Here is a 25,498-nt window from a genome sequence, read left to right on the forward strand (position 1 = left end):
ACATGGACAGTGCCCATGGCGGAGCCTGGCGCAGGACCTCAGTAACGGGAAGTGGGAGACAGTGCCCTCCTCCCCCAACCTCCCCGGAGAGGGCCCCGTCCCCCCCACACCCCGCAAGCTGCCAGAGCACCCCCACTCAGACCGGGCTGGCGCCTGCAGCCACTACAAAGCAGACACCCCCAGCTCGCCCCCCACCCCGGCCCCGGCCCCTGACGCCACCCTGGGGCGACCAGGGAGAGAGGTGAGGACGGGTCATCGGCCAAGCCCGTGGTTGCAGGGGCTGCCGCCAGCCCGGCACCAGCCTCTCCCGCCTCATTACCCAGCGGGCTGCAGGGAGGGTCCCCAAGGGGAGGGGCTGGAGAACGGCCCTCGGGCGCCCATCTCCTCCCGCCCGGCCTCCCGTCCCCGCCCCCTGAGCCTGCCGAGGACCCCGGAGCATCTGGGGAGGGGTCAGGGGCCTGGCCTCGGCCCTCCAGGTGGGGCTGCTGCCGAGGGCCCAGGTGCCAGACAGAGATGGTATCTCAGCAGCTCCGCAGAGGCCCGGGCACCCCGAGACCAATTCTCATTCTTTGGTCTGGGCTTCCGGGAGCCGAATCAGGGTGCGGGTACAGAGCCCAAATCCACAGGACCCGCAGGCAGGGCCTTAGCGCCCCGCCCCGTGGTTTGCGTCCCGCCGCGGGGGGTGCCCTTGGCCCCGCCCCGCAGACGCATGCGCACTAGCTCATCGGCGCGCAGGCCCGCCCCGCCAGGTTCCCGGGTGCAGCCCTGCGCGGGCCTCCACCTGTGCGCTGCCCGCACCTGACCCCGCAGGACAAGGCCCTCCCAAGGGAGACAGTGACAGCAAATGGCATCCGGCCGCCATCGGACTCACCAGCTTCTGGGACTTGTGGTTTCCCAGGCTGAATGGATCTGGGCCCCAGGGCCCCGCAGGTGCCCATAGGCTACTGCTTCCCAGACTGGACACCAGCCCACATGTCCTTCCAGGGCTGCACCCCCACCCCCACCTGCATGATGACACAGTAACCACGCGACAGGGAGGGCTGACAGCTCTTTATTGCTGGGACCACAGGTTTAGCAGTGGACAGTGTGGGGGGGTGGGCCCTTGGGTCCCCCGTCTGGCCCTCACGTGCCCAGGAGCAAGCCGGAGAAGCTGGAACCACTCTGGATGGTGAGGGCTGTCCCAGAGCCGTTGTCCACGAAGACGGAGGCGTACTGTCCAGCCTGTGGACACCGCACAGTGGGCATCACCAGCCATGGCAGCACACAGAGGAATGAAGCGCGAGACCCACCAGGCAGCACCCACCTGGGGGGGCTCACGTGGCCGGTGTCCAGCCACACGCAGGACTGAGCGGTGCCAGGCAAAGGCTCCAGGCCTGGGGCCCGTGCCCACGCGTCTGGCCCTCTGGCCTCACCTGCAGCTGCAGCAGCCCCTCCACATGCACGGTAAAGACTCTGCCACGGCTCTCCAGGCCCGAGATGGCCTCCAGGGACCTGGACGCAGCATCGCAGGGTGGGGTGAGGGCGCCGCTGGCTGTGGGGCCAGGACCCCACCCGAGTACACGGGGCAACACGGGGCAGCTCTGTGTCTGCAGCAGCCCCTCCCTCTCCGCAGGCAGGACAGTCCAGGCCTGGCCACCACCCCCTGTGGCCCCCGCAGCATCAACAGTGCCCCCAAGGAAGGCCCACTCACGTGTGTCGATGACACAGGGACTCGATGCAGACAAGCACCCGCACGGTGTCGCGAGCCCGCGCCCTGCCCTGCGGCTCCCTGCGGTCTGTGGAGACAGGCACGCCTGCAGCAGCCCCCCGGGGAGGACGGAGCAGAGAGGGGCAGGGGCTAGACAGCCAGGTGCAGGCCCAGGAGCGGCCAAGCTGGAGGAGAGTGAGCCCTCAGCGAGAGCCCCGGCGGGAGGTGGGGATGGAGGCATGTCTTCAAGGGGACCCAGGCCTGGGGGCTGGCCCCCACTCACCCACGTGCAGGCTGGCGGAGAACTGGAAGATGGCGGTCACCGGGGCTGTGAACCGGCCTGAGGCCAGGCTCAAGCCAGACCCCCGCAGGAAGGCGCCCTGGGCCGTGGGCTGGAGGGACAGCAGGTGAACAGCCAGCTGCAGCGCCCGGGCCCTCATCTTGCACATCCAGCCTGGGGGAGGTGCCTGTGACTGACAGCCACCCCCACAAGCCCCCAGTGGGCAGGATCGGCAGCAGGGGACCCATGTTTCTGGGCCCACGTGGGCCCCAGGCCCCAAGAGATGGAAGAACCCTCAAGAGCCCCCACCAGGGAAGGCATCCCTGGCTCCTGGCGCCCTTGGGCCCCACCCAAAGTTGTGGCACACAGGACCTGCTAATCCTGACTCAGGTCACCCCACCCCCCCTGTGCTGGGCCCCCCCAGGCACCCTCTGCGTGCGTGTGCTGGGCGACTGTCCCAGGCTGGCTAGGAGCCTTGCCCAGCAGTGGGGAGCCGACCCAGCACCTGGCCCCCCACCCCCACTGGCCCCTACTGGGATATGAGGTGTGCCCCCCCCCCACCTCCCGACCCAGATGCCCCAGAGGACCAGCCCCCCACCCACGCGCACTCACAGCCTGGAAGCCATGCAGCTCCACCAGCGTCCTCTCGTCCACCACCAGGGGGCCCTTCAGGGCACAGTGGAAGGCCTCGGCCACCAGCCGCCCTGTCCCCTCAGGCAGCGATGGGCCCAGCAGCCCCAAGAACCGGCGCTCAGTGGCCTCTGTGGGGAAAGGGTGAGAGCAGCGTCTTGGGTTAGGCTGTGGTCACCCCCAGGGCCCAGGCGGAAAGATCAGGCTGTGGTCACCCCCAGGGCCCAGGCGGAAAGATCAGGCTGTGGTCACCCCCAGGGCCCAGGCGGAAAGATCAGGCTGTGGTCACCCCCAGGGCCCAGGCGGAAAGGCTGTGGTCACCCCCAGGCGGAAAGATCAGGCTGTGGTCACCCCCAGGGCCCAGGCGGAAAGATCAGGCTGTGGTCACCCCCAGGGCCCAGGCGGAAAGATCAGGCTGTGGTCACCCCCAGGGCCCAGGCGGAAAGATCAGGCTGTGGTCACCCCCAGGGCCCAGGCGGAAAGATCAGGCTGTGGTCACCACCCCAGGGCCCAGGCGGAAAGATCAGGCTGTGGTCACCCCCAGGGCCCAGGCGGAAAGATCAGGCTGTGGTCACCCCCAGGGCCCAGGCCAGGCTGTGGGCCCAGGCGGAAAGATCAGGCTGTGGTCACCCCCAGGGCCCAGGCGGAAAGATCAGGCTGTGGTCACCCCCAGGGCCCAGGCGGAAAGATCAGGCTGTGGTCACCCCAGGGCCCAGGCGGAAAGATCAGGCTGTGGTCACCCCCAGGGCCCAGGCGGAAAGATCAGGCTGTGGTCACCCCCAGGGCCCAGGCGGAAAGATCAGGCTGTGGTCACCCCCAGGGCCCAGGCGGAAAGATCAGGCTGTGGTCACCCCCAGGGCCCAGGCGGAAAGATCAGGCTGTGGTCACCCCCAGGGCCCAGGCGGAAAGATCAGGCTGTGGTCACCCCCAGGGCCCAGGCGGAAAATCAGATCAGGCTGTCACACCCCAGGGCCCAGGCGGAAAGATCAGGCTGTGGTCACCCCCAGGGCCCAGGCGGAAAGATCAGGCTGTGGTGTGGTCACCCCCAGGGCCCAGGCGGAAAGATCAGGCTGTGGTCACCCCCAGGGCCCAGGCTGTGTGGTCACCCCCAGGGCCCAGGCGGAAAGATCAGGCTGTGGTCACCCCCAGGGCCCAGGCGGAAAGATCAGGCTGTGGTCACCCCCCAGGGCCCAGGCGGAAAGATCAGGCTGTGGTCACCCCCAGGGCCCAGGCGGAAAGATCAGGCTGTGGTCACCGCCAGGGCCCAGGCGGGATCAGGGCTGTGGTCACCGCCAGGGCCCAGGCGGAAAGATCAGGCTGTGGTCACCCCCAGGGCCCAGGCGGAAAGATCAGGCTGTGGTCACCCCCAGGGCCCAGGCGGAAAGATCAGGCTGTGGTCACCCCCAGGGCCCAGGCGGGAAAGGGAGGCGGAAAGATCAGCTGTGGTCACCCCCAGGGCCCAGGCGGAAAGATCAGGCTGTGGTCACCCCCAGGGCCCAGGCGGAAAGATCAGGCTGTGGTCACCCCCAGGGCCCAGGCGGAAAGATCAGGCTGTGGTCACCCCCAGGGCCCAGGCGGAAAGATCAGGCTGTGGTCACCCCCAGGGCCCAGGCGGGAAAGATCAGGCTGTGGTCACCCCCAGGGCCCAGGCGGAAAGATCAGGGCCCAGGCGGAAAGATCAGGCTGTGGTCACCCCCAGGGCCCAGGCGGAAAGATCAGGCTGTGGTCACCCCCAGGGCCCAGGCGGAAAGATCAGGCTGTGGTCACCCCCAGGGCCCAGGCGGAAAGATCAGGGTGTGGTCACCCCCAGGGCCCAGGCGGAAAGATCAGGGTGTGGTCACCTCCAGGGCCCAGGCGGAAAGATCTGGGACAGGGTCTCACCTTTCAGCATCTCCTGAAACTCTCGCAGCAGGGCTTCCTGGGTGACTGTGGCACCGGGAGGCCCGGGGGGCCCAGGCGGCCCGGGCGGCCCGGGGGGCCCAGAGAGGCCTCGCTGAGGGGTGGCAGGAGAAAGTTAGTGTCCCAGTGGGAGCCACAGCCACCCCTCCCCTGGGTTCAGACCCCAGGGCTCACCAACTTCTTGTCCCGGCCCCGGCACCGTTTCTTGGAGGCCCCGTCATGTGGACGCCGGACGAAGTTCAGCCAGGTCATGTGGGCGTCTGAGAACTCAGACCCCAGGCCCTCAGGTGGCTGCAGGGCCAGGGGACAGGCTACTGTGCTGGCCACCGGGCCCCCACGAGGCCTCCCCTACTGCCCCCAGGGGAGAGTGGAGAGACTTGGGGCCCAGGCCACCTGGGTCAGGACTCAGCACACATGAGAAACATGGTAATGGGTCACTGTAGGCCACCCCTGGGGACCCAGACCAGGACACACAGGGCAAGGATCTGATGTCCAGGCACCTTGGTTCTGGTTCCATATTGGAGCGACCACATCCGCTCCCACGGCACCGGGTTCCCAAGCCGACGGGCACACCCATGTAGACACGGGCCTGCCCCACACGTCCCCACAGGTGGGCGTTCTCGGGGGTACGTTCTCGGGGGTGGGGGGTGCTCCCCAAGAGCTTCAGAGCCCCGCAGAGCTGGGGAAAGCACAAGCACAGGCCCTGCTCTGCGCTGGGCGTCAGGTGGGTGAGCGGACACCCCTGGCCAGGCTCCTTGGGCTGGGACCCAGGCCACAGCGGCCCAGCCCACCTGACTGTTCGAGCAAGGGCTGGGAGGGACCATGCTCCCCCTCCCCTCCACCCACTCCCCCCAGCCCAGTTTCTGCGCTGGGACAAGCCCGAGAGGCAGCAGCCCCCGAAGCCCCTTCGAAGTCGAAGAAAGCACATCCCACTGAGGGGTGTGGGCTGGGGAGAGCATCAGCCTGTCTCTGAGGCAGTCCGCAGGCCAGGCTGGGGCAGGAAGCTCATCACAGGGGCAGGAACCCTGCAGAGGCTGGACTGGCTGGGGCACAGCCACCACCACAGGGCTAGAGCAGAGCCCTGGCCACTCTCAGAGGGCTCTGTCCGGCAGTGCAGGCTGACAGGCCCCGCCTGCAGGGTCCAGTCCAGCGGGCAGCCCTCAGTCCCAGACATGGCAAGAGCCAGGTTCCGAGGCCAGGTGCTGCCTCCCAACCCAGCAGGGGCAGGGCTTCTCAGGAGACCAGACAGGACAGGAGGGGCAGGGAGGGTGCCTCCCACCCCTGATCTGGGGCCCACCCGGAGAAGTGGGAGAAGCCAGGAATATCTGAATATCCTGGTTCCTGGGGTACCTGCTCTCTGCCTGGGGGCCTGGCTGCCAGCCTCCCTAGCCACACCTGGGGGCTCAGGGGCCTCGAGACAAGTCGTCAGTGGTGTCTAGGGGCCAAGGGCTACAGGAGTCGGGGGCAGGTGGAAGAGGAGCCCACCCCCAGCAGGAGGAGCAGGGGTCCCAAGGCCTGGGGAGGGCTGTTCTGGGGTATGTGTCCCATGGCAGCCCCCCACAACGGAGACACTCCTGGAATAGAGATTTGCCTGCTTGTCCCCAGGCGGACCCGGGCCTACCCCCAGATGCTGCCAGTAGCCCACCCTTCTCTGGCTGGCAGGGCCCGAGGACTCACACTCCTCAGCCTGCCCATCTGGAAAATGGGGCCTCAGGCTCCAACGGGCCGCGTGGGCTGAGCGCAGCCGCGCTGGCTGCAGTGGAGACGCCCTTGGAGGCGGGAGGCCAGGATCAAAGGCACGAGGGCTTGGGCGGTGGGAGGCCTGCCCCAGCAACTGCCTCTCTCTTTTCAGGCCTGCGGCCCCCACAGGGGCAGACCCATGCTGCTGGGGTCAGCTCCAACCCCCCCTGGAGATACCTGGCCCAAGATGGTGGAGGGCCAAGGCTGAGGCGGGTCTCGGAGGGGACCCCAGGGGCAGACTGAGGCCAGAGGGACTACAAGGACCAGAACACTGGCTGTGAGAGGCCATCGGGGGTGCTGGACACACAGTGGGGGGTCAGGGCAAGGATCTCCAGGAAGCCCAGGGTCCAAGCTAGCCTTCGCCTCTCCAGCCACCCAAGTTGTGGGCAACTCGGATAACCAACAAGGGGCCTGCCCCCGCCACCTGCTCCGCAGCAGGCTGTTAGAGGCATGTAGGGCCTGGGGCTTCAAAGGGTCCAACACAGCCCCTCCCCTCCCCCACCCTTCCCCTGGGCCCGGGGCCCCAGTGGCTGCCCCAAGAGCAACTGCTGCGAGTCCTGCCCAAAGCCCCACTCCACTCAGACAGGGCAGAGCCACAGAGAAGGTGGCCCGCCAAGAGCCAGGTGGCCGCCCTAAGCCTGCAAGTATGCGCAACCCGCCCCACGTGCAACCGGCCCGGAGCGTACCTTGGGGGAGCCCAGCAGCCCCTCGCTGTGGGACGTGGTGGCGGTGGGGGGCTCAGTGCGCTGGCTGGGCTGCTGAGGCCTCTTGGGCTCCCGCCGCGCCCCAACGCCCCCCAGGAGCAAGAGCTGCAGCCCGAGGGCCACAGCAGCAGCCGCCCAGGCCCAGTGCATGGCGCCCAGCAACTGCAGACCCCAGTGGTGGCGGCTCAGCCCGGTGAGCGGGTACCCCCAGGTGTGCTCATGGGGGCAGCGGTGCAGCCGGCACTCAGGGCCCCCTGCGGAGACACAGCCCCAGGGGGCACCTCGCCACCTCCCCGCAACTGCAGGCAGGGTGAGCCTGGGGCCGCGGCACAGGCCCCGGGCTGGGGCAGACCACTCCAGGGACGCACTCCCTCCCGATTCCCAGGGCTGGGACCGGCGCCCGGCTCCCTCACATGCAGTGCCCCGGCTGCCCGCGCACGCCGCCAGATAAACCCTCCCCTCCGCCCCAAAGCTCCAAGGGGGAGGGCTCACACTCTGCGGGTTCTGCCAGCCAACAGGGGCTCCCCTGCCAGCCCGGGGGCGGAGACGGGGGCGTTAGGCTGTGGCAAGGGGCTGCTCCCTGCCCGGGGGAAACAGCCCCCGCCCTTCTCCAGGAGGGCTGACTGGCCCTGCAAACTGTTGACATGAACTCACCCCACCCTGCTCCCAGAAAAGCTCCCAGCACCTCGTGTCCAGGGGGCCCAGGGGCAGGGACAACCTCCATCAGGACAGCCAGCCCCATCTGCTCTTCCTAAGGCCCACCTCATTCAGGCCCTCCGGATCCTTCCAGCCCTGCCCCAGGCCCCCTCCAGGCCCTCTGACAGAGGTCCCCCTACCCGAGAGTCCTGGTGATGCCCAAAAGCCTGGTTCAGACCCTGCTCCTGAGAAAGGCAGGACCTGGCACAGACAGCTGTTCGACCAGGCTCCCAGCCACATCCGGGCCTAGATGAACCTGGGCACTGGCCCTCCACTGGAGTGAGCATGTCTAGTGAGAGGGGGGACTGAGTGACCTCAGAGAACATCATGGTGGGCGGCCCGCCTGAGGCTTTCCCCGAGTCCTTCCACCCCCTCCTCTTCTTGGGGCACAAGGCCAAACCTTACTGCCCGAAGGGGTGCCCTCACCCAACCAGGCCTCTCCGCTTCCTGCTGTCTTCAGCCGGCAGGGAAAGGGACAGAAGTCCGAGGAGACAGAGCTCAAGACTTGCCCCCAGTGGGACCTGGAAACCGGTGCACGAGTCCCCAGGGAGAGTTAGCGCCTTTCCTTAGCCACCAGCACACTGTGGGCAACAGGGTGACCGGGGCCAGCTGAAGCCACCCAAGCCTTGCAGAGTCAATCACCACATGACGGGGGCCAGGTGGGCTGACAGCTGCCCCTTGGTGGACCAGGCCTATGGACGGTCAGAGCCATGGCTAGCCCTGAGCCGAGAGGAAGGTGGGGGCACACCGGGCCTGGCGGACAGCACGAGTCCTCCTCCAGGACCTCCTCAATTTCCAGACGTCCGCCAGGAATGACAAAGGCAGACTCTAGACCCAGACCACGTCCACGGTTGGCGGCTGCAGGCAGAGCCACTCCCAGCGCCACGCCTGGTGGAGAAGATGTGAGGAGCGTCTGCCCAGGGTCATCCGTCCCCACTCCTGGTCCAGGCAGAGCTGGTCAGCTTCAGGGACAACAGCGGGCGGTGACGCAGACTGCAAGATCACCATCAGAGACTCAGGTCCCAATGCCTGGGTCTTGAAGAGGGCACAAGGCAAGTAGGCACCTCTTTTTCTAGCAACTGCATCCTGATAGCCCCATGCTCAGAGGCTTCGAAGTGTCCGCAGAGTGCCGGGGGCAGTGGACCATCCCGGACTGGCTACTGCGTGGGCACTGCCAACTGGCCAGCCTCCAGCACAGTCCTATAGGCAGGTGGACCTATAGCGGACGGCCTCTGAAGCGGGACGGGGCAGCCACACAGCAATAGGCCTCAAACAGGTCCAACCGTGCCTGAACCATGAGGTTCTGCGCCCATCCCGAGGCACCTCGACCACAAACAGGAAGGACCAGTTCCCTGGCCCACTGGTTGGTAAGCTTCTTCCGGGCTGTGCTCTGCAGAGGGACGCGGCCCCCTTGGGCTCAGGTCCAGTGTCAGGGAAGCAGCTCCCTGCTTTCCAGTGCCTCCTCTCCCTGCATCCTATGGGTCCTCTCAGGGCCTCAGCTCCCCCAATGAGCACGGGAGCTGCCTGGAAAACCATCAAAGGAACCCCACTCTCCAGTCCACACCCTACTGCCCCAGACACCCACGGCCCCTGGAGGGGAGGCCCAGGCCCACAGCCACACCTCTCTACCCACAAAGCCACAACCCAGACGCCGGGCCTTGTCCCCACAGCTGCCTGCCCCTGTGATGCCCATACCGACGACCACCCCAGGCTCAGACCCAGACCGTTCGGCTGCATTCACAAGCTTCCAGGCTCAAACACAGGCCTGGGGAAGTTTCTTGGGGACAGAGATGCTGGGAATGGTCTTCGCAAGACCACCCAGGACCCCTTCCCCTCTGTCCGTGCAGCCTGACTTTGGTCAGGGCTTCGTCCCTGGATTAAGAGACTCCCAACAAGGCTTGCCCTCAGCGGTTCAGATGGGCCAACCACTGGGGACACCCAACTGCCCTCCACCGAGGGCTCCACACGAGCGCGAGGGGCCGGTAACGCCTCTGAGGGAGAACAACGTGGACACGGGGTCAGATGCGTGGGCCCACAGGTCAAGTTCATCTTTTTTGTTGTTGTGGTTGATGTGTTTATTTGTTTTAAGCAATCTCTACACCCGATGTGGGGCTCAAACTCACGACTACGAGATCAAGGGTCACCCGCTCTTCTGACTGGGCCAGCCAGGCACCCCAAGGTCATCGTCTACCTCGGGTCCTGCAGACAGCCTGCCGCCTCGGACACGGGGTGCAGGCTCGGCACGGACCGGTCCGCCCCGCTGACAGAGGGTTTTGAAGAGCTGACGTTTCACATCCGGCAAGGAAATGACCCACGTTAAGTAAAGCATTTGCTGTGGAACTTGCCTCAACACCTCAGGAAACACCAAGTGCTTGGGTCAGATGTGGCCGCGGACAGAGGGCAAGGCGCGGCAGAGCGCACGCCAGCCGACACACGCGGGGCCCCCAGCTGTGGCACTGCCGCCGGGCCCCACGGCTGCTCCCGAGGCGCCGCTGCGCTGCAGACACGGGAGCTCCAGCCCCACAGGCCGCGCCGCTGGGCCGCCCGGCACTGGGCTGGGCTGGGCTTGCGTTTCCACCAACAGAGACTCAAACGGCACAACATTTAGGAACAAGATATAATGAAAGATTTTTTTCACAAGAGTGGGTTAAATACACACGAGTGGTAAACTATAGAGCAATTTTAAATAAACAGATCAAAAGCCAAGAATGTGGACGCTGCACGAGTGGGCGGCCGCACCCGAGCCCCGGGAGCGAACGCCCCTCGGCCCGGGAGCGAACACCCCTCGGCCCAGGAGCCAAAGACACGGCGCTCAACCGACACGGAGTGAGAATCCTCACACGGGCGCCCGACGGAGATGTCAGCAGCCGAGGAGCTGTGTCCAGCCTGCCGGCCCCGTCCTTCCTGGGATGCCCAGTCCATGTGTGGCCTTCCAGGGCAGAGCCCACACCGGACACGGGTCAGCTGCGGGAAGAACACGGGAGCCTACCTTTAGGGTAAAGCACACATCTGGACCAAGTGTGAGGGGAGCCCTGAGGTGCACAGAACCTGCCGGTCAGGTGTGGACCCCGGGGGGCTGCTGGGGGTCAGAGGAAATGTCCTGCGGGCACTGGGAGCCTGGAGGTGGCCACAGGAGGCCCGGCCTGGCACGGGTGTGGAGGCCAGGGCGGGAGGAGGGTGAAGGGAAGCCGGCCTTAGGGACCACGCGGGACGTGGTGGCTCTTCAAGGAAGGGGTGCCACCTTGTGGTCAGAAAGCAAGTGGACGCTGAATTTCAACTTCACCAAAAGGAAGAACCCACTCTGCGAGGAAGGACGGCTTCTTTCCAACGAACACAAACACATTTCAAATGCTGAGGCCCAAAGCCCCACATCTCCTGGCCCCCATCTGTGGCTGCCCCTGGCCAGCCCCTGGGCCCCACGGCCAGGCCCCCTGCCCCTGCCAGCCGGGCGCAGCTGTGGGAACTGCTCCTGCCTGGTGAGCCAGGGCTCCACTGGACCAAGAATGCACGCAGAGTATTTGATAACCGAGTTTTGTATTTTTAAGTGACCAAACCTAATAAAATGAAAAACAGGTTTACTAAAACAGGTCCAAAAGACGATACAGGAGATAAGCTATAAAACCAAAGCATGAGGCCCCTCCTCCTCGGCACCCAAGCTCCATGGTCCCCAACAGACCCCAGAGTGAGGACAGGGAGCTGAGAATCTTGCATCTCCTCTAAATCTCAATGACACACTTTGGTTTCTGTTTTCCTTTTCAAGGTTTTAAAAAGCTACCCCAGGAGTCAGGCAGGTCCACCCCGCGCTTGGCGGCACGTTCAGCCAGCCCGTGGCACGCTCGGGCCCAGTGTCCCTCGTTTTTGACCACTTCTGCCAGCCGTGGCACGTGGCTCACTCCTGCGCTATGCTTCTCAGCACGTACTTGACCGTGTAGGCAAAAGCCGCAAACCCAACTATAACAAACAAGTTCGCCAGGGCACCGCCCAGGAGTCCGTGGTGCCGGTTGGCCTGCTGGAGCCCCGCGAGGTGTGGCCCAGCCCCTGGCGCGTGCCCATTGAGGAGCTGAAGCCCGTTCTGACCATGGTGTGTTTCCCCATCTGGAACCACATCTGGTAAGGGGAGAGTCTGGGGTCGGCTACTGAGTTCATCTTGGGCTTTCTGTTTTTGTTTGATTTCCTAAGATAAAAACAGAAAAAAACAAGGGTTGTTCTGAACAAACAAACAAATTCCTTTAGAACTAGGGATCATTCTAAGATCCACCCATGGGTGGAAGACCTGTGGGGCCTGCGGTTGCCGGCCCCACGTGCTCAAGCCTGACACCCACCCCCGGAGGTGGGGGCTGCTGCTAACCTGTTTACAGAAGAGGGGGTCCAGGGACTTGTCAAAGTTGCCAAGCCTGCACCTCGCAGGGCCTAGACTGAGTCAGTCCAAGCGACACAGGATCACCGGGACTTCACCCTTAATGCGGCTCACCCTGCCCCTCCTGGCCAAGGGCCCTCCCTGCGGCTCAGCAGCCCACCTGAGGAGCTCCACGTCCTGACATCCTTCCCTTTCCCTGGCCCTCCCAGCTCCAACCCCACCCCATGCAAGCCCCCAGCTCCCTGGGCACCCTGAGGAGAGGGGCAGGGCTGTACCCCGCCCATTAGCTCCTACAGGCGCACGTGGGAACCGGTGCTGTCCCCGCAGTCCACGTGCGGCCCAGGGACCCAGAGCAGCACGGTCTTCTCTGGGGAAGACTGGGACATGAAGTGCTCCTGACAAGGGGGAGCAAATCGGAGCCGGCCTGGCCCTTACCTCCACGACTTCAGGGAATAATTCACAAAAGACTTTATCTTTCAAATTAAATGCTAAACTTTGTGCAGCCAGTTGTCTTTTCTAAGGAGAAAGAGAACGGAAATTATCAGCCCAAAGACTAATTTCGATTCTTTCAAATTCTAAATTAATTTCAATTTTTTCAAATTTTATTTCATCCTCAAAAGCTACGGTCTTCTTGTGGTTGAAAGCACCCAATAAACTCGGTCTTCAGAATAAACTAACTCCGTCTTATGAAAATGCATGCATCTTTCCATTATCATCAACTAATAACTTTAACTCCTACTTAGACGAGAGAAAAATAGGGGCGCCTGGGTGGCTCAGTGGGTGACGCCTCTGCCTTCGGCTCAGGTCATGATCCCAGGGTCCTGGGATCGAGCCCCACGTCGGGCTCCCTGCTCAGCGGGGAGCCTGCTTCCACCCCCCACCCCCACCTGCCTCTGCCTGCTTGTGATCTCCGTCTGTCCAATAAATAAGTAAAATATTTTTAACAAACAAACAAACAAACAAATAAATAAATAAATAAATTTTAAAAGCAGAAAAACAAAAACCAGGTAACAAGGACTCGATACCTTGCTATCCATGGCCGGGGCTGCACAGCCGCCCCTTCTGCCCCCCGCCCCCAGGCCCTTGAGGAAGCTTGGCCTGTTCTTCCCACCGCGGAGGAGAACAAGGAGCCCCAGAGCAGGGAGTCTCCGCACAGTGTCTGGGGAGCCCCCGACACGTGACCGCGCCCTCCACCCCTCACCGTGAAGTCCGACGTCTCTATGCTGCCCAGGGTGGGGCCCTTCTCCACCATGAAGCTCAGGAGCCCCGTCAGGATGGTGGAGACGGACCAGGCCGGGTTCCACGTGTCTGGGTGGAAATCCGTGATGGAAAGACACAGCCTGCGAAACAGGGACCCACTCAACAGAGCTCCCCCCCAACCCTGACCTCACTCCATATTGGAGAAGCAGGAATGCCTTACCTGGTATTGCACTTAAATCTTCCATTGGGCGTGATCATATAAATACTAGGAGGTTTAAAGGGAAATTCTCTGGGAAAAACTAGTTTTCCATGATAGTAGCCACCTGTATCAAAACAGAAAGAGCCTGTCATGGTTCACAGTGCAGCTCCTGCGGGGACACACGGCTCACACCCAGCCCCATGCCAGCCCCGAGGCTGGCATCACTGCCCGCAGCCTCCCAGCCCAGCCCAGCCACTCTGCCCCATCTCTGTGCCCACCAGCGGACTGCCCCGGGAACACAAGGGTCTTGCTGGAGGTCTCACTCCAAAGGAGGGGCTCATGACCGAAACTCAGGAGCAGCCTTGCCCATACGACCACCACACAAACCCTGCACAGCCCTCCTATGCCCACCTCTCACCCAGAGCACGGCACCAGAAGAGAAGTTGTACTGGGCTCCTCAGCGGCCCCCTCCTGCCGCCCTTCCCAGCATGACAGCCGAGGTCACCCCTCCCTCCTGCGCCCCCCATCTCTCCTCCTCCCCTAAGCTACACCCGGCAATAAACACAACTGCCATCATTCCTCCCACCGTAGGAACACGAAACTCTGGCCACCACCCCTCCAACTCCTGCCAATCGCTCACTCTCCTTTCTGGAAAACCCCCAGACAGCTACGCCCAAGGCCACCCTGGTGAGGCCCCTGCTCCCACCACGATCCCCCAAACCTCGAGACCCCCCAGACTTCCCCTCCCACCTCGAGTCCCGCCCTGGCCTGGCTCCCCCACTCTCACTCCACCCCCTAAGTGCAACCCACTGGCTCCTTTGGTGCCCTCCCTGACCACTCTGCCTTCTGGGGTGTCACATCTCCTGTGACATGAGGATGCGATCGTCCGTGTCCTGCCAGCACCTCCACACGGGCCTCTGGGGATCCTCCCACACTCCAGACCCATGGCCCGAACATCCAGGCCACACTGTTCAGAGGAGTCTGAGACAGAATCTGGCTCTTCTCCTCAAAGAGTAGTGCCAACCTCTTCACTGTGCAGATTAAGCTCTGGGAAGACCCACGGCCAGACCTGCCCCCCTGCCCCCGGCCCAGCGGCCATTCCACACCGACTCCAACAGCGAATCCTGTTGGCCACACCTTCCAACTGATCCAGACCGACACTCTGGGGGACCCTGCTAGCCTCACGGCCTTCACCCCACCCCCTCAGCTCCCAGACCCACTGCCCCAGCCTACCGGAGGCCTCACCCCCTCCTCTCAGGGCCGCACCTGGGAGCTTGCTGGAAATGCAGAGCCCTGGGCCCAGCGCAGCAGGCTAAGTGACGCACGCTGACAGCAGACCTGGTGATGTGCGCGCGCACGGAGGCTTCACGCGCTGCATGACCTCCACCTGGGATCCCCGCTGTGCCCAGCACCCTGGGTGTGGTCCCACCTCAAGGACTGGGGCACGCTAGTCCCAAAGAGCCACACATCTCTGCTCCAAGGCCACTCCTGGGTAGGCCCTGCCCACCAGGGCCCTGGCCCCTCGCATGAGTGCTGTCTTCCACGCCAGCCTCTGCCGGTGGCGGAGGGATGGCATCAGCCAGTGTCCCTTGTAAGGCCGACCCCGCGAGCAGACAAGTCCACTGCTGAGAAACCAACGCCATAAATGGCACTCAGGGCACACTCACTCAAAATTACTAGGAAACGCCAAACTGGACAACAGCCAAGTGATACACACAGGGGCTTTTCCTAAGAGGAAGCAGAAGAGTCTGGCACGTCTGAGGCTCAGCTCCCCGGGAGGTGCTGGGAAGACTGGCTCGCGGCACAAGCGCACAGCTGCCGGGAAGATGGGACCCTCAGTACCTGCGCCAGCCCCGCACCCGTACCTCCGTTGTGCACTGGAGGAAAGCCAGGTGAAGACCTTCCACCGAGGGGAGCGCTCCGGGCAGGAGCCGGGCAGAGAGGCTACCACACAGGGAGCAAACTGCAGAAGCAAACGGCAGGTCGCAACATACGGGCAGGCGGCGCGTGAGGGGCCGCCGAAGCCCTCGGGCCTCCGCCTCTCGGCGTGGAGGTGTGCTCCGCACACAGGAGGCCAGGAGGCGAGCGCCGGTGGGTCTGTGCTGAGGGGCCCGGAGGGCTCGGTGTGAGAGGGGAAGAGGCAAAGCAGGGCTGGCAGGACAGAGCCTCGCCCAGAGGTCAAGCCCTCAGGCAGCGCACGGGAGCAGTGCCAGGCCGGCAGCTCCCACATCCTTCACTCGCAGCGTCCACAGGGGACGGCGTGAGGAGCACAGCCTCGGCCGAGCGCTGGGGACAGAAACTGCGGAGAGCGCTGTGGCCCTCAGAGGCGCCGCGGAGAGCGCGCAGCACGCCGCCACCTTCCTCCACCGAACTGCTGTTGCAACTAAGTAGAAAAAGAGAAAAAACCCACTGGCCACAAATGGGCCGCCCGTTCCTGGGTTCTCTGCTCTGTCCCAGGGACCCGCACCCCCACCCTTCCCTCCGGTCGGCTCGCTGAGGCTGCACAGTCTGAAGATGAAGCAGAGCGACTCCTCCGGCTCGCTCCTGCTCTAGCTACTCCCGACCCTCTGCCTTTCCGTGTACGTTTTAGAACAAAACGCGCAGGTCAAGTTTGTGTGTGCCTACAGAACACCTTCGTCACAACTCTGCCGGGATCGTGTAAGATCTACAGATGGCTTCAGGGAGAACCCTCCGCGGCACCCGCGCTAGCGGGAGGCGGCTTCTGAGCTGCGAGGGTCGGTAGGCCTGGGGTTCGCCAGGGCAAGCACAGTCGTGGAGTCCCGAGGCCAGCCAGTGCCGAGCCGAGCAGACATGGACAGGGAGAGGAGCCGCGAGAGGCCGGGAAGGAAGGGTCAGGACATCCAGAAGTCAGAGCAGAAGCAAGTGAGGAGGAAGCCAGCGTCCGCACCACTGGAGTCCACAGAACCCCAGGCACTGAGGCCTGAGGTCTGTCCCCTGGACTGGCAGTTCACAGGGGTCCCTTATTAACCAAAAGAGCAGCAAGCACAGGGCAGGCCTTAAGCTGTCGAGTGTAGCCCTGAGCTGAGGGGATGGGCGGCAGGGACGGGGACAGACGCGGAGGAGGGCAGAGCAGGGAGAGGAGGCAGAGCAGGGGAGGGAGGAGGAGGAAGGAAGGGGGAGGAGAAGCGGCAGGACAAGCTCTGGATCTGAAGGGCATCTTGCCGGCAGCCCGAGGGCCAGAGCCAGCAGGCGAACACTCAGGGGAGTACTAGACACAAGGAAGCACTGGTGACAGCGCTGGGTCTGGAAAGAGGGCGCCTCCTTCTGCACAGAGACAGGAGACCCCCTGCTGGCCAGGGCCTGGGGATCAGGGGGTCTCCTGGCGTCCCCGCCCTGCATGCCTTCACCCGGGGGGTGCCCTCTCCTCTCCCCGCTGCCTCCACTCCCATCCAGGCTCACTTCCACCAGCAACAGGCTTGGACACAAAATTAATAAACATCACTACTTATTCAGAAAATAATAAAACTACAAAAAAAAAAAAACCACCTTAAAAATCAGGCACAATGCCCCTTGGCAGAGAGAAAACACATTCACTCCTAGTGTGTTAGAAACACATGTTTAGGGGCGCCGGGGTGGCTCAGTGGGTTAAAGCCTCTGCCTTTGGCTCGGGTCATGATCCCAGGGTCCTGGGATGGAGCCCCGCATTGGGCTCTCTGCTCGGCCCCTCCCCCTGCCTGACTCTGCCTGCTTGTGATCTCTATCCGTCAAATACACACATACATAAATAAATTTTTAGAAACACACGTTTAACAACCATTCTAACGTGATCTGTCCAGACGGCCTGAAGCCCATCTTTTGCTGCATTTCTAGACGCCCCCTGCAAGCCCACCAAGGCCACGCGCTGCTGCTGGTCATTTGGGCAGGCCTCACCATGACACTGTGAACCCCCCCCACCCTGCAGACGGCTTCTGCCCCCCCAGGACACACGTGCCGGTGCCAGGGACTCCCACACCAAAGGAGAGTCTTCGTAAGGCTGGGGACACACGCGCCAAACCTCCAGTGGCCAGACTCTTTTCTACTGAAATCTTATGCAAGATCTACATCCCATGTGGATGTAGATGTTGCCTGAAGCAAGGACCCAGTGGCTAGAGAGCTGAAGGTGCTGCCCACCCAGCCACAGCTCTGCCCTGGGCTTGCCCTGCCATGGCCCATCTCTCCCACGGCCTAAACCAAGGTTGGTGCCAGGCTCCCTGTGGCCCCCGACGCACTGACTAATCCCAGGTCTACTTTGTAAATGACACCAGACAACCCTGGGTGGCATCAATGGATCAGCCTCAGCAGCAAGTAGGAGAGCAGAGGTGTCCGGCTGACCCAGAGCAGACCCTAAGCCTCAGTGTCCCATCCACAAAGGGGCCCAAAACTGGGCTTAGAGAGCTCAGCAGAGTGAGAGCTCCATAATTACACCTTTCCTCCCTCGGACAATATTCACGTTGGTCTGACCAAACCCCAGGAGAAGCTGGCCATGCTGTCCTGCTCACCAGGTCTGTCTTCTAGCTCTGATCCCACTGATGGGAGAGGCCGGGTAAACCCCGACCCTTACAGACAGCTTCCAAAGACCAAACACAACGGCAAAAAACCAAACACTTCTTGGACCTGGAGAAACGCTGGGATGGAGTCCAAGGAAGTCCAATCTCACTCGTGCACATCCAAAATAGGGCGTGATTCACAAATACCGAGTGTCTGACAGGTGAAGTCTATTCAGATGGTAACAGTGGGGCACCTGGGGAGCTCAGTCATTAAGCATCTGCCTTCCGCTCAGGTCATGATCCCTGGGTCCTGGGATCGAGCCCCACATTGGGGGTCCCTGCTCAGCAGGAAGCCTGCTTCTCCCTCTCCCACTCCCCCGCGTGTGTTCCCTCTCTCGCTGTCTCTCTCTCTGTCAAATAAATAAATAAAATCCTAAGGGGCAGGGGGAGGTAAAACGGCCTGTTGTTCCTCTCAAATCAGATCAGACTTACCTTCATACGGAGTCATCTCTGGGCCTCGGACCACATAGTGCCTGAGGGAGAGAAGAAAATCAGTGGGCTCCGGGATGGCACCTTCTCCAAACCTGGAGTCACTCCAAGGCTGGGCTTCGTAGGGTCCCGTGAAACCTGATACTCACAATCGGTAGATGAATTTGTACTGCAGACACTTTAGTCACTTTGTAACAGAACCTTGAAAGCTCTATCTTGTGAGTTTTCCACAAAATACTTCTGTGTCTACAGTATGCAAGGAAGAACTCCTCTCTAACAGCTACAGCCAAGTGAAAAGGTTTCCAACCGTAACTTCACATTCATTCTTGAGGTGTACCTGGAAACTTGCATTTCCAGGGAAACTTGTGCACCCAAATATTGTGAAGCAGGCCAAGCAGGGGACAGCTGGTGATAGGAGTTGGCTGGGCGTCTCCCAGTGTGGCTGTTCCTGTTCTGGGAGAACTACACACGACCTCAGAGCAGCTGTCCTGTAGCAGGAGGAACAGGCACAGCCCACAACCGTCACTGAAGTCCCCGCACAGAGCCCAAGCCCAGGCTGGGCCCACAGGCCTCAGACCAAAAGCAGCCACACGCACAGACCGCACTCTCCCACACACACACAGAGCTGCAGCTGTAGGTCAAGAGCTGTTTGGACGTCAGGGTTCTCAGACAAAACAGACCAGAACAAAGGAGGCGCAGAACCAACCGGAAGCGCACGACCACACACGACGGCTAACACTTCCATTACCATCCCGTCACAGACCCCCTCTTCCCACAAAGACCACGTTAACGCCGTGGGCCGCACAACACCTGCTATCTGCTCGCGGATACGTTTTACTCCCGGAACAGTCATCGGCGTTCGCTGACCAGGAACAACCCTGAGAGCTAAGCACGTGAGCCACCCAGGAACACGGCCGTACTCTGTCACTACCCAAGCCTGGCGCCCCGTGCAAGAACACAGGGCAGGGGCAACGAGCACGTGTGGGGAACCCAGCACCCTGAGCAGCAGAGCAGGGACGCCCAGGGCTGGGCAGGAGAGCCCAACCAGCGGGCCTGACATGGCTATCCTCGGCCAGCTCTGGGAACTGGATTCTGGAGTGGGAAGAAGGTCTCAGCACCCCAACTAAATGATCTGGGCTAAAAATAGGATCCATGCCAAAAGGAAGCCTGCCTTCCAGCTGGGAGTCTGGAACACTGGGAGGTGCCAGGCAGAGGTGCCTACATGACCTACTCCCCCTGGAAATCCCAAGCCCTGGATCTCAACAGGCTTCCCTGGTGGACAGAACCTCAAATGTGTTGCCACAGCAAGTCTGTGAGAGCCCACGGGGATGGCAAGCTTGTCCTTGGCCTCCTACGGATTCTGCCTCCGGTGCCTTTTCCAAGTGCCGACTTTGCTCATTTGTTCTCTGTAAGAAACCCTAGCAGCAGCTCTTCCTCGTGAGTGGCTGAGCCCGGGGACCTGAACTCACGGGCCAGAAGAGGCTCCCCAAACAAAGAGGACATTCCTGCAACGGCCATGGAACCCGTCCCTCTGTGGGCCGACTCTGTAAGCGGCGCCACGTGGTTTTTGAGGCCTGGGGGCGGGGAGAGCGCTGCTGTGAGCCTGAAGCCTCACCCACACGAGCCCCCTCACCCGGAGAGCCTTCCCCTCACCTCTCAGAGCCCTTCTAAGCTGAGGAAGGCAGATCCAGAACCCTGAAACTACCTGCCCAGTCGGAAAAGGATTTCTTAACTCTGTTCGATTGTTTCCTCTGGATTCAAGAAACTTAAAAAATACTTCCTTTTTTTTTTTTAAAATGGGCTCCACGCTGCAACGAATTTTTAACCCTGAGATCCAGACCTGAGCTGAGACTAGCCAGCTTAACCAGCTGAGCCATTCAAGTGCCCCTCAGAGACACTTTCTGAGATCAAAACACAAAATCCCTTTCAAGCAGGGGTGCCTCGGCAGCTCAGCTAACCATCGGACTCTTGGTCTCAGCTCAAGTCATGAGCTCAGGGTTGTGGGACCTAGTGACACCATCAGGCTTCGGGCCCAATGGACAGCCTGCTCAGGACTCCTTCCCTCTCCACTCTTCCCACTGGCACGTACGCACGCTCTCTCTCAAATAAACAAGTAAGATTTTAAAAAAGAAATACTCTCTAAACAGAAAATGCTTACTACTTGGATCCTACACTTGACTTCCCACAAAATCAGCAACGCCCCTGGTAAGGGCAGCGTGTCTGGAGAAGCAGGTAGGTTCCCAAGGCCACACCTGAACACAGCCAAAGAGTCACTACGAAACAAGTGTCCATGAGGTACAGAGCCCGTCTCATCAGCCCAATGGCTTCCCAGGCCAGTGCCAGGTGCGGAGGTATCAGGACGCCTGACCCTTTGTCACAAACTCTCCAAGGCAGGACAGGCCACTTCACAGCACCAACAAGCAAAGAGCAGAGAAGAAGAGTCTAGAAATGTAGCTTCTCCACCAACACCTGTGAGACCGATACACTCCAACCTCTGCTGTGGATCCCACAAACCAGCACCCCCAACCGCCCCCACCCCACCAAACGGTGCTCTCCAGAACTCTCTCTCCAGCCCCAGAGTGCAGGGGTGAAGGAAGACCCCATTGCAGGCCAGCTACCACCTATCACGAAGACAACCAGGACACATCCGCAGGCCTCTGTCTGCTCACGTCTAAAAAAGGTGCAGATGCACCTTGCCCAGTGCCATGGCGCCACCCAGGCAAGCCGGCAGAGAACCCAGGTGACAGTCAGTGTGAGGAGAGTGGCAGTCCAGAGCCTTACCATTCAAGAATGTTGGAAGGGAGGGGCTCCGCACAGATGTAAGGCACCGGGTCCTTCTTAATCCGAAGATAGTCCTGTTTCAGCCGCTGGGTCGCTGTTGTTGGAGCTCTTTTATTGCTGTTGCTGCTCATCTGCGGAAAACAAACACTTCTGCTCACAAAGGAAAGGGCGCACCCCTGCCCTCCTCACCCAGACGGCTTCAGCAGTGCCCCCTTTGCTCCGGTGTCCGCAGCCCAGCAGCAAGCCAAGTTAATCCCAGCCGCCCAGAAGCCGGGCTGCGGGCTGTCCTGACTTGCTCACCCACTCAGACGCCTGCAGGACCGGCAGAGTCTCCTTTTCCATCTGCCCCGCCACAACCTTCGTTTATGTAACATCAGATGCAAAGATTAAGGGGAAAAAAGAGAAACCCAAAGCCTCACTCCTGTCATCAAAGAACCAAAACGGGAAGAAAACTATCTGATTTAAAGGGTCCTCAGTAGAGGTGTGCGGAAGCCAGCCTGAGCAGGGCTGAGTGACTGAGCAGTTCTCGCCAACTCGGTGCTAGCCAAACGTTCATACTGTGGGAATCAGGATGCACCCCAAACCAGCCCCCACTGAGAGCCTGTTGTCAGGCATTTTCCAACACATCTACCACTGGTCAAAAGTGCACGGGAGGAACAGGAGAGCCGAGAAGGGACCTCTGAAACGGGAGAGAGATAGGGACACACATGCCCTCCAGAGAGGAGAAGCTACAGGGACACGGGCAGCATCACGGGTCCAGGGAAGAGCCCTGGGCCACTCTGTAGGGAGCCACGGGGCAGTAAATGGAGACTGACAAGGCTGGGCAGGGAGGCAAGGCCAGGTGGCTAGGCAGCGCATCACGAAGTTTTTAGGTCCAAGCCTAAAGGAAGATCAAATTTTCTGTTCTATCACTTGGACATGGGGCGCCCGGGTGGCTCAGTCGGTTAAGCGTCTGCCTTCAGCTCAAGGCCTGCATTTCCCCAGGGTGCCGGGACTGAGTCCTGCATCGAGCTCCTGCTCCCAGGGAGTCAGCTTCTCCCCTCTGCAAGCCTCCACCACCGCTCTCGCACGCTTCTCAAATAAATAAAACCTTAAAAAAAAAAAATCACTTGAACTGTTCAGTGAAGGTCAAATGGGGCCGCTGAGACGGGATGGCAGGGACAGGACAGCACGGACAGCTGAGGACCAGGAGCGACGTCACAGCCACCGTTCAAGAGAAGAGGCAGGACCGGGCTTAGGGGGCCCCGGGACACTTCAGCCATGCTCAGAGACAGAAGGGAGGGACGGCGGGAGAAGACAGAGCCCCCCACCCTCACAGACGTCAGAGCAGCTCCAACTTGAACTGTAAAACGCTGGAGCTCCCCGTAAGACGGCAAAAAAGTTCTGCTGCTAAAAATAAAGCGTGAAAGCTGCCGGTCTAAAATGCGATAGAGCCAGAGGACACGCAGGGGTGCGCAGGAATGGAGAGGAGGAGCCTCCCGGCGACAGTGGTGGCAAACTGGAGCCACACCGGCCGTGCTCTCCTCCGTGACACTGACACGGCCAGTCAGCAATCTCAGGCCACCTGCCACAGCACCGGACATCAGTGCTTAGGATCGTCACCCTGACCTCTGGCCTGTACAGGCCTGAAGTCACTGCACCCCCCTCCCACGACGGTGCCGGCCCTCCTCATCTTCTTCATCAGGACCTCTGTGCGCTCCTTTCCCCAGCGACAGCTCCGTCGGGTCAGAGGTCCACAGACTCCTGCCCCTTTGCAGGCCGAACTCCCCTCGGAGCACTCAGCCCCTCCACAACAGCCAGGGCTCCGTGCGCTCGCTCTGCACCCCAAGGAGTGCGGAGCAATCCTCCACACACCCCTGCCCACGGCACTTCTCGGGGCCCCTAAACTTCAGGGTCTCTGTCCCCCTCCTCCTCCTGTCCCCACCGCACCCGCCCTAATGCAGGGTCTCGTGACTGTTCCCATGAACCGCCGCAACAGCCTCCCAACTGGCCTCCACCTTCCAGACTCACCCCGTTTCAGTCCGGCCTGTATCCTTCGGTCAGATCAACTTTTCCTCCACCCCCAGCTCTGACCACAGCACTTCACGATTCCCCCAGAGCCAAGCCAGTAAACCGGAGCGCCTCCCCCTGCTTGCCCAGCCCTTGACAGAGAAGCCCCAGCTATGCCCCCTAGTTCCCCAAGTCCCTTCCTCGCCCTCGCCCGATCTGTGGGCAGAAAGTTCACTCAGGCCCTCCCTGGCCTAGTTCAGAAGGGAAGCCCCTGAAAAGCCTCCCCGATCTCCCGAGACGGCTCCACCCAGCCTCCCGCAGCCCGGCTCCGCACCACACAGGTTCCTGCCAGGCCCCAGCAGAGATGCCGGTGAACCCCCAGCAGGACAAAGCTACGGAGCAGCCTGGGAAGGGTGGCCTGCCCGCACAGCACGGCCCCCCGCTCCGGGCCCAGCCACGCAGGCCCGGTGGCTCACTTGGGCCCCACAGGTGGTCACAGACGGCACCGAGCCGCCGCGGCTTGCGAATGTTCACGTGAAGTCGGCACTCTGCCACACATGAAACAATTCTCGGGGTTACTCAAATGCCACTGTGTTTGGACTTCATCCCGTGGCCAGGCCGGATGCTTGATGAAGGCCACTGGGCAGCCACCAAAACAGACGGGTCCAGCCTGGCCAGTCACCAACGTCCCTCATTCTGGCTCACAGTCACCTTCACGACTCAACTACTCGGCTCCCGACGGGCCCCTCCTGTGCCTCAGTCGGCGGTCTCAGCCCCTGCAGCCTCCGGCACGGACACACACCGTGAAGCATGTCTCACGTTCCGTGCAAGCCCCACAGACGGGGCACGTCAAAGTGCATTACGCTGAAAGACATTTAAAAAAAACGGCATGAATAAAAAATTTTCACCCCCAGAGGCTGGAAAACAGCAGCCTGAGCCGGCGTCACAGGGGACCGTCCGCGCTGCCCCCGGGGGCCCAGCACCCACCGCCCGGGCCTGCCTGCTGCTCCGTGGCCGCGGACCCTGGCCCGCCTCTGGCCCGCATGACCCGCCGGGCACGCGCCACACCCAAGCCCAGGGCCGTCCCGGAAGCTTCTGCTCTCTCCACCGGGTCCGGGTCGGGCGGCTCCACAGGCCGGGGCGAAGCCTGGGGTGCGGCCACTCCTGCACCGGCCTGGGCCGGGAGCTGCCCCCGAGGGCGGCCCTTCAGAACGGGGCAGAGGCCGAACTGCCGGTTCCGGGCACAGCCGGTTTTCCGATTCCGCCCCTTCCCACCGAGGCTGCCTCCGCCGGAGCGCCCGGAGCGCCCGGCCTCCCGCCGCGGGGCTCCATCTCACGCACTTGCCAGCGCTCCGCCCGGGAGGCTGGGGCCTCCCGCTCCCGCTGCTCCACGCCGGGCCCGGAGAGAGGCCGGGCAGCGGGGCCGGCCGGGTGCTGTCGGCAGGAAACGGCCCGCCGCGGGGCGGCCGCAGGTCACCGGCAGGCGCGCCGAGCGGGCGGACCCACGGGAGGAACCGGCCCGGGGCCCCCCGCAGCCGCCCGGCTCTCGGCGCCTCACGCTCCCCGCGGCCACTGCCCCGACAGCCACGACCCCAGCGCCCTCGCTCCTGCCGGGGCTCACGAAACCGCCTGCGGGCCGTGCAGGGGAAGCAGCGGCGGGCTCGAGGGCGGCCACCCCGACCCCGATGCCCGGGGACATTTACACACCAAGACCCGCGCCGGCCAGTCCTGGGGGTGCCGCGAGCGCCACGGCCAGGAGGCCTTTCCGCAGCGGCCCAGCCGCGGGGCCACCCACACCCCCAAGCTGGCCGAGGAGCAGCCGGCCCGGAGCCCCGGGCGCCCCGCCGTAACCGACCTCCGGTTCCGCGCACGGAGGCTCCCGGCCGGGGCCCCTCGAGCGGCAGACCGGGCGGGGACCAGCCTGGCGACGGCCCCGTGGCCTCCGCGCGGGCCGGCGCCGGCGGGGCGGACGCGCGGCCGAAGCCCCGGCTCGGGCCCGCGCCGCGCTCTCACCTCTCCCCGTCGCCGCGCGTGGGCCGCCGCCGCGCTCAGGCTCGCCGTGGTCGAGGCCGGAGCAGGGAAGGAGGAGCGTGGCCCGCGCCGGAGAGCCGCACCGCGCCCGGACGGAGGCCACCGAACCGCCGCAGCGCCGCCGCCGCCTCAGCCTGCAAGATGGCCGTTCGCGGGGCGGGGGAGGCTCCTCCCCGCTTCCGGTTCCGGTGCGCCGCGCTCTGGGGCGGCCGCTCTAGCCGGCCCGGCGGACGTCGCCTGCGTCTCGCCGCCACCTCCCGCCCCGCGCGGCCGGGAACGTCTGCGCGTGCGCACTGGCGAGCGGCCTCGTGGGGCGGAGCCCCCGGGCG

At 62.8% G+C, this 25,498-nt stretch overlaps 2 protein-coding genes across 6 annotated transcripts; both read right to left on the bottom strand.

The window, feature by feature from the left end:
- Positions 1-1,015: 1,015 nt before the first annotated feature.
- Positions 1,016-10,134, bottom strand: C1QTNF12 (C1q and TNF related 12). 2 transcript variants are annotated; one of them, XM_004781314.3, is made up of 8 exons: positions 6,923-10,134; positions 4,671-4,787; positions 4,479-4,590; positions 2,580-2,728; positions 1,971-2,079; positions 1,691-1,775; positions 1,413-1,491; positions 1,016-1,221 (listed from the first exon to the last, which is right to left on the bottom strand). In XM_004781314.3, exons 1-8 carry the CDS (start codon positions 7,088-7,090, stop codon positions 1,123-1,125), a joined length of 918 nt encoding a protein of 305 aa, XP_004781371.1. In that variant the 5' UTR covers positions 7,091-10,134; the 3' UTR covers positions 1,016-1,122. The 2 variants fall into 2 exon arrangements, with proteins under 2 accessions (XP_004781371.1, XP_004781372.1); XM_004781315.3 differs by having other exon boundaries at positions 1,021-1,221; positions 1,304-1,491.
- A 105-nt stretch (positions 10,135-10,239) lies between these two features.
- Positions 10,240-25,339, bottom strand: UBE2J2 (ubiquitin conjugating enzyme E2 J2). Of its 4 annotated transcripts, none has more exons than XM_045063494.1 (8): positions 25,152-25,339; positions 23,850-24,002; positions 21,150-21,280; positions 18,372-18,412; positions 13,414-13,516; positions 13,195-13,333; positions 12,429-12,509; positions 10,240-11,810 (listed from the first exon to the last, which is right to left on the bottom strand). In XM_045063494.1, exons 3-8 carry the CDS (start codon positions 21,278-21,280, stop codon positions 11,526-11,528), a joined length of 780 nt encoding a protein of 259 aa, XP_044919429.1. In that variant the 5' UTR covers positions 23,850-24,002; positions 25,152-25,339; the 3' UTR covers positions 10,240-11,525. The 4 variants fall into 4 exon arrangements, with proteins under 4 accessions (XP_044919429.1, XP_044919430.1, XP_044919428.1 ...); XM_045063495.1 differs by lacking the exon at positions 25,152-25,339 and adding an exon at positions 24,846-24,979; XM_045063493.1 differs by lacking the exon at positions 23,850-24,002.
- Positions 25,340-25,498: the final 159 nt, after the last annotated feature.

This window comes from Mustela putorius, unplaced genomic scaffold (assembly GCF_011764305.1).
Source record: "Mustela putorius furo isolate JIRA1106 unplaced genomic scaffold, ASM1176430v1.1 tig00003853_pilon_pilon_pilon, whole genome shotgun sequence".
NCBI lineage: Eukaryota > Metazoa > Chordata > Mammalia > Carnivora > Mustelidae > Mustela > Mustela putorius.

Coding starts and splice junctions, on each gene's coding strand:
- UBE2J2 (XM_045063493.1), bottom strand. CDS start 21,280: ATGAGCAGCAACAGCAATAAAAGAGCTCCAACAACAGCGACCCAGCGG. Junction 13,517..18,371: donor AGAGATGACTCCGTATGAAG/GTAAGTCTGATC, acceptor GTTTTGATACAG/GTGGCTACTATCATGGAAAA. Junction 12,510..13,194: donor TAGAGACGTCGGACTTCACG/GTGAGGGGTGGA, acceptor CTTTCTCCTTAG/AAAAGACAACTGGCTGCACA.
- C1QTNF12 (XM_004781314.3), bottom strand. CDS start 7,090: ATGCACTGGGCCTGGGCGGCTGCTGCTGTGGCCCTCGGGCTGCAGCTC. Junction 4,788..6,922: donor GGCTGCTGGGCTCCCCCAAG/GTACGCTCCGGG, acceptor CTGGCCCTGCAG/CCACCTGAGGGCCTGGGGTC. Junction 2,729..4,478: donor GTTTCAGGAGATGCTGAAAG/GTGAGACCCTGT, acceptor CTTTCCCCACAG/AGGCCACTGAGCGCCGGTTC.